The 7,939-nt window shown below is 41.4% G+C and overlaps 1 protein-coding gene across 1 annotated transcript; it reads left to right on the top strand.

Annotated features, from left to right (window-relative positions):
* Nucleotides 1-314: 314 nt before the first annotated feature.
* On the top strand, nt 315-7,717 carry LOC132998982 (ephrin-B2a-like). Its single transcript, XM_061068741.1, has 5 exons — nt 315-421; nt 1,037-1,320; nt 2,894-2,986; nt 6,068-6,184; nt 7,326-7,717. Exons 1-5 carry the CDS (start codon nt 315-317, stop codon nt 7,715-7,717), a joined length of 993 nt encoding a protein of 330 aa, XP_060924724.1.
* Nucleotides 7,718-7,939: the final 222 nt, after the last annotated feature.

The following is a 7,939-nucleotide window of genomic DNA, read 5'->3' as shown; positions in this document are numbered from 1 at the left end:
AATAAAAAAACGCAGCGTCCCGACGCGCTCTGCTACGCACAGTGTGGAAGTGGGCGGACCGGACAGTCAGCTGATTCCCAAACACTCCGCAAAATCTCCGTCCTCAATACACCGAGGACTTTCTAACCAATTACGCACAATGTGGAACATTTCACCCGCGTGGTGCAGGACTCGCTTCTCGTTGGGATCTGGCGCGGGCACGAGCGGTCGGCGCGCACCTGGAGGAGACATGCACGGGCTGCGGCAGACTGTCGTGCGCGTGCTCTGTGGTGTATGATAGGTGGTGGGAGCCGGTGGTTCGAGTCCCGCCTGTGATGGGGAGCAGTGCGTGGAGCTGCGGGGCCGTGATGCTGCTCAGCATCTTCTGCTGCTGCCGCGCCGCCACGCTGGAGTCCATCCACTGGAGCGGCTCCAACGCAAAGTAGGTGCAAGGACCAACTTTCTGCTGCTGCTCCTCAGTGACCTCAGGGATCCACTGGGAGTTAAGACAAGCAAACCCATGTAGAAGGACTAGTCGGTTAATCGTTGACAGTGTTGATGAGGGATTAAACTAAAACCGCTTTACTCTGGTCAATGTCAAGTGATTACATTTTGATTATCCTGATCAATTATTTGATAGAAACTTGTGGACAAGACACAAACTCATCCAAGCTGATGTTTTCAGTTTGCTGGATTTACAAAGAGGTTGAGTTTATCACATGAGACAAAGGAAAGCAGCAAATGATTCCAAGTGACAAGCTCAAACTGGAGGTTTTTGGTTGGAAAAATGACTCAAACCGCCCTCGAGTCGTATTTATCAACTAAACTGAAAATTTGAGTTGTTCCTCAGATGAGAACGCATCTTGGGTTGTTTTTTTCTGATTGTTTATTGATTGGCTAATTTCAGCAGCTTTTATAGACATGAAAACTACATTCATTTAAAAACGTACATCTTTGCCACTGTAATAACTGAAGCAGATTATTAAAAATCAATGTTTCATTCTGTATTGTTTCACAGGTCAATTTCAGTTACATCTATTTTCTGTTTCTGCCTCAGATTTATTGCAGGTCAGGGTCTGGTCCTGTATCCTCAGATAGGGGACAAGATGGACATTGTGTGTCCCCGGGCAGACGCTTCCCCGGGGGGGCAGGAGGAGTTCTACAGGGTGTACCTGGTCTCCCGCAGTCAGATCGAGAGCTGCACCATCGACAAGACGGACACGCCCCTGCTGAACTGTGACAAGCCTCACCGGGACGTCAAGTTCACGTTCAAGTTCCAGGAGTTCAGCCCCAACCTGTGGGGTTTGGAGTTCCTCAGGGGGAGGGACTATTATATCACCTGTAAGTCAGAGCAGAGTGAGACCTGCCACCTGTGTGCGTCTCAAAGTGCAAATCAACACGTGCAACATCCTAAAACGAGTCGCTGGTTCGCCTCAGGTGGAGCGGCGTTCGAGTCGGTGCTACAGCAACTGTTTCTTGTTCCCTCGTTTTCCTCCTGCAACGAGAGGAAGCCATTGTCATTGGCTCCCTCTCAATTTGTCACTTTGCGTGAGAATCAAACAATGTGGCCTCGTTATTGGACCGCTGTCGGTTAAACCAGCATCTTAGTGGCAAGTGATGCATGATATGGAGAGCAAGTCTGACAATGTAGCCTCATCCAGCGCGCCACACTCTGACAGCACACTTCGCTCTGGCAGGCCAGTGTGATTTCAAGGGCTTACATGCCCCAAATCACACAAGGCTTTTACAGCATCAGGCAGATTTGATGGGAGCTTTCATGGCAACGTGGCTTGTAGCCTCTGAGATGTTGTTATCTGACCTAAATGCTGCTAACAAGCCCATGTGTGTGGGGGAGTGACAGGGGGTGAACCAAAGTTCTCAGTGTGTGTGTGTGTCCCTGTGTTTATGCAGTTTTTTTGTGTGTTACTAAATTGTTTTGCATAAGTTGAATTAAAGGCCATGTCCGAGTTGCATCTAGAGTTAAAATGATCATTATCAGGCAAATCATTGATAGGTGGATTCAACCACAGAATTACATTTAGTTGGTAGTTCATTATGTCCTCCAAGCCAAAAAGAACACAGTTTAATTCAAGATCACACAATACATTCTTTAGAAGGTTTTAATGTTCTATTTTTTTTTTTAGATTTCTTTAGTTTTGGGCAATTTCTTGTTGTTGTGGCCATTTTGAAGCTGTTGAGATGTATTATTTTGATCATTTTGATGAAATAATGAACATTTTTAACCTTCATAGTGTTTGGGTTTAATGCAGAACTACAGTTAGAATTAGTTTTTGTGTATTTACGCTATAGATATACCTAATAAACTACCAATTGAGAGTAACTGTCAATTGTTTTAAATATTGAATGAGCATGTAATTTATTTATGAAGGAAAAATGTAGCATCCTCCGGCGCAGATTTCTTAAAAAGAAGGATTTTCCAGGATATTCTTTGTGTGACAGGGAATCAAATAATGATTGATGATGATAATCACGATAAATGTCACACTTATATTAATTTTAAATTTAAAGACTGAGTTTTGCTCCTGTGCCCACACTGTGCTTAATGCATAAGAAACATAACGCTATATATGTGACTTTTGTTATTTTACATCATTTAAAATTATATTGTGATGGTTATTTACCTCATTTTATTGCCAAACCCAATAATGAGTAATTTCTTGCAGCACGAGTTATATCTTGTGTTTTTTATGTGTAAATAATGTATGTTAAATATGGTCACATGCATCTAGTTTGGTATAGTTTGTGCATCTTCATGCATAAATGATGCAACATTTGGAAACTAAAACAGGAATCAAGTAAACTCTATATTGCTGGATGGTCTTGTAAAATGAAAACAACATGAGATTCAAACTCTAACAATAATTTAAAATTTACTCTCATGTCTGTTTATCAGCCACCTCGACAGGAGCTCTTCAAGGTCTGGATAACACTAATGGAGGAGTGTGTAGGACCAAATCCATGAAGCTGATGCTGAGAGTCGGCCAGAGTAAGTACTTTGTGTTTGTGTGTGTGTGTGTGTGTGTGTGTGTGTGTGTGTGTGTGTGTGTGTGTGTGTGTTTGTGTGTGTGTGTGTGTGTGTGTGTGTGTGTGTGTGTGTATGTGTGTGTCTGTGTGTCTGTGTGTGTGTGTGTGTTTGTGCGTGTGCCAGCAGGTTTCTAAAGCAGCAGACGTGTGAATGAAAGACGGAGACAGGCTCCCAGACGCAGTTATCTGACAAACAGCGCTAAACGAAACAACACAGCTAATGTCTGCTCCTGCTTATTATACATGTGATGCCGTTTTATCACCTTCTCTCCGGAATTGGTCAGATAATCTCGATCATCTATTCATGCTCTTGAAGAGAGATTACCAGCGTGAATTATCTCAAATCCCTAATTCAAACCGTTGGCAGCTTAAGGCCATCAGTATAATCTTGCATGCCATTGCTCGGATTGGTCGTTGCATTCAATAATCTTCTTTTTCTGCTTTAACATCAGAATAGCTGATGTGTTCTGCTCTCATCACATACATTAAAATTTAATAAATCTGATTCCTAACATACCCAGTGCCATAGCAGAGGATGAGCGAGTTTATAATGTTCACATGGAAACATATTGAGGTTTTTCATTTATTAAACTATCTGCTACATAATTACAATAGTGTTATTTGTAAGTTACCTTTATGAGAAGATACCTATGTATGAGGATGGTATTTATTAGTTTTCTACACGTGAGGTATGTGTGTGTGTGTTATTGATCTCATTGTGATCAGAGAAATCGACAGATGCCGCGTTTCTGTGCATGTTTGTAAAACTTTTAATATGCCGAATCTCAAGCCGTAAAATGGAATTTGTTTGACCTCAGAAATGTGGAGAATTACTCATAAATGATTCAAGAGTTTGGGTTAGAGATGAAAATCAAAATTGCAGCATTTTCTGTGTTTCTCCACTGATCATAACTGGGAATGGGGAGCTGTTTTTCTGCTGTGTTTACAAACACTGCAAGGGTAAACAAACCTTCAAAAACCACCAGGAAAGACGAATAACTCAGATTTAGTTGTAATCTTTCGTTCATGTCGACACACGGAGGAAGTCACGTTTGGGATTCACTGCAGCTTCCATCGGTCTTTTAATGAACCCGTCTGTTTATATTTGGATTTTTGACTCGTGCCTGTGGAACTGAAAAAATAATCACAGAGTTTTTGTGCATTCTTGGTAAATGTGTTTGAGGAGATGATGAAAATTTGTGCTTCTGTTATAAATGACTGTGATAAACCTAAACTTCAGTTTCTTTAAGAGCATCGTACAGATGTTGATTAAAGTGATTACATTTCATCTAATTTGTAGATTACCAATAGGCTTGAGTATGTGGGTCGACTTCAATACCTTTCAAACTGCTCAGTGTCATTTGCACACATACAATATTTATTAATCTGTAGTGATGAATGTGGTTCGATGTTTTTGCCTGTTGTACGCAGGCCTCCATATTTTTCCTTCAACCTGCCATCCTTGGTTACGCCAGCAGGTTAGAGTTTAACTTCCACAAAGCTGAGGGACTTCTGAGAGACTTAAAAAGCAGTGGTGGAAAGAAATGACTCACATCCTTTATTTAAGTAATATACTAATAAAATAACATTAAATTCCTCCATTACAAGCTTAAGTCCTGCATCAACTTAGTCAAAGTACAGAAACTATCAAACTAAAAGTTCTTGTTTTATCAGCTTTGATACATGATCACATTAGACATATGTAGATTCATGCTAATGTATCAATATGAAAGCAGCATTTTACTAGTAGAGCCACTCACGGTGGAGATGTTTGAGACACTCTACTGTATTTACTTCACATAGTCCAGTGGTTCCCAACCAAGGGTCGGGCAGCAGTCACAAGATAGACCTGTGAGTTGTCAGATGATTAATGGGGTGTAGGCCAAAAAGAAAAAAGACAAGATCTGACTCACAGAATCTTTTAGATTTTCATTGTCATTTTTCAATAAAAAATTTATAAAAATAGGATTTTTTTTCCTGAAAGATATGTATATACATGTATGTATATAATAGTGTTTGATAACCTTACCAGTTTTGAACCTTGAGCTAGTGTTTGAATAAAACAATGAGACATTTCTCCTCCCTGATGACAAAGATCACAAATGTGACAAAGCAACACATTACTTTTCTTGTGAGGAATCTCAAGGTTTCTGTTCCTCTTGCTGGGAAATGGTAGGGTGAGAATTAGGTCATAGCTGAAGTTGTTAGTTAAACTTGACTGAACAGACGACATGGTTTCCATCAGAAATGTAGTAAAGGGGCTAGCTGACCTGGTAGCAAGTTTCAAAAAAGGCAAAATGTTTGAAAAACATCTTTAAAAAAATTAAAAGAAAGTGCTATACCTTTACTTTAGGGGACATGCCTACTTTGCCTGAGATAACCAAAGAAGCTATGATTTGATGTCATTTTCTTAAACTTGAGATCACTCCTCCTCCACAGTTACACAAGACATTATCTTGTTCTCTGCTCCGGCTGCTCCTGTCAGGAGGTACTTTGCCTGACGTCCTTTCTGACTCAATCCTCCCTCCCATCCAGACTTGGCCCTGAGGATGTTACACATCTGGGAATTTGGTGGAATGCCCTTTTGATGACTTTTGATTTCCAGCATTCCTTCTAGAAAAAAACCCCAAGGAAATGTGTGAATTGGCTTCATTGAGTTATTTGTCACATACAAGTAAGTGTAGGTGTAGATAGTGAAAGTGTTAGTGAGTTTAGTTTTTCACTCAACACAATCTGAGTCCCAGTTGTGACTCAAAACAAAACTCTCTGTGGTTCGGTTAGTTGAGAAAATGTTTTCCTCACTTCCTCCCGGGCTGTGTTCTTATCTGAATGACTCTCAGTGCAACAATAATCAGTCCAGAAAGAAAGAAGCTCTGACGGACTGACGGCAAACACTAATCATTTTGTTATGACAGAACTCCACCTACGCGGGAACGCCACAGATTATAATGAAATGAAAATGAGGTGTGAGGTGGGATCCCTGTAATCATGTGCTGTGATTTTATTCAGGTCAGCTGCTCAACTGTCCTGCTTCATATTCCAGGCTCCTCAGATCCACCTTCAATACTCCAGGAGTCGCCCACCAGATTCCCGCCTTCACGACCGAAACCCAAGGCCAAGGACGAGTCTGCCAAGGAACGCGACACAAAAAGCAAAACTGGTACAAAAAACCCAACAGCTATTACCTGGAGAATATAGAAGTGTTGTCTTTGGCATTTTGACACAAGTGACTTTTATTGAGTATCGGCGCCATGGGGAAGAAAATATCCAGACTAATGTAATTTTACGGGATTGAAGTCACACTTTAATGAGAAACAACTTCATAATATCTCATTATCCCGTCTTTTTCCCTAAATATTAAGATTGGTTTCTCACAATATTCCGACTTAATTCTGGTAGCCCTAGAGCTCCCATTTAAGGAGTCATTATAATGTTTTTGAATGTTTTAACTTGTTAACTACACATTGAAGAGTATGCATGAGCATATTTGTAAATGATAAATATAGTGATATATAAAATACAAAGCATAATCTACTTTTGCTATTGTCAGCAAATTGCTTGAAATATAAATATTCACAAACAGGTCACAAATGCATCCATAACATTTGTATAAAGTCTGGAGTTTGTTTGCCTTAAATGTGGGCCTCTGTAGTTTGGAGAATTTCACACCACAGAGGTGCTTGAATGATTTAACTATGTTACCTATAAGAACAAATTATTAGTACATAACAGGTCAGGATGAAAACATTTTAAATCTTTGGAGAAGTCCTGTCACTGATTTAAAATACAAGTGATTTAAAGGCAAACAAGTATAAAAATTTGTACTCTGAGGGTTTGAAGTTGAATATATTTGAATTTAGCTTTCCGTTACTGGTATGCTCCAGAAAATTAAAAAAAATATTTTAACCATCCTGTTAAATCCAAGTTGCCCTCTGAATCAAACAGAAATATATTGAAAGGAATGAAAACTTGTTTCCCTGCTGATACATCAAGGATCAGGGACACATTGTCTTTATTGTTTTTGAATTATCTCCTTTACAAACCTTCAGTCTGACCCATTGACCCGTTCCGTGTCAGAGAAAGGCTGTTTACTAGTGTGACACTAAAGATTAGATCATCTTCTCCAGTGTCCAGCTTCGACAGAGGTGTTTCTGTGCCATGCTAATACAAACTGATCGCAGTGCACCCGGGCATAAACTGAGTGAAACTGTTTTTAAATCTCTTTGTCACGCGTCCCGATTCACTCTTTCATCCCAGTTTCTCCTCTTTCTTCCTGCCTCTCCTCTTGTTTCCCCCGACAGACGCAGACCAGGAGAAAGGACAAACGAACCCCGGTGGCGGCGGTGACTCGGAGACACAGCTGTTCGTGTGGGTTTTTTCAGGCTGCGTGATCGTCTTTCTGGTCGTCATCATTCTGCTGGTGCTGCTGTGGAGGCGCCGTCACCGCCACTGCCTCCCAGAGAGCCAGCAGTCCGCCTCCGTGTCCCTCAACACCTTGGCCCTGCCGAAGCGGGACAGCATCGGCAGCGACAACAACGACTCGGACCGCAGTGACGTGGTCTTCCCCATGCGGCCTTCTGACAGCATGATCTGCCGTCACTATGAGCGTGTGAGCGGCGACTACGGTGCACCTGTCTACATCGTTCAGGAGATCACACCTCAGACTCCAACCAACCTCTACTACAAAGTCTAACGTTTGCTGCTCTACTCTTTATCTAACATGTCAACCACATTTATAAAGATGGACAACACGTCTCCTCCTCCTCCCACTACAGCATGAAATGCAGCCAAAACATCCCGGATACTAACGCTGCCATCTTGCACATTTGGAGCCAGAGTTCGTGTCAGTAGCAATCTGTGGATGCAGCCACGGTGGCGAGATCCCGTCGATCAACATTTGACCAATCATGAGTCA

This window comes from Limanda limanda, chromosome 3 (assembly GCF_963576545.1).
Source record: "Limanda limanda chromosome 3, fLimLim1.1, whole genome shotgun sequence".
Taxonomy (NCBI): domain Eukaryota; kingdom Metazoa; phylum Chordata; class Actinopteri; order Pleuronectiformes; family Pleuronectidae; genus Limanda; species Limanda limanda.
This window is presented reverse-complemented; position numbering and strand designations above follow the sequence as displayed.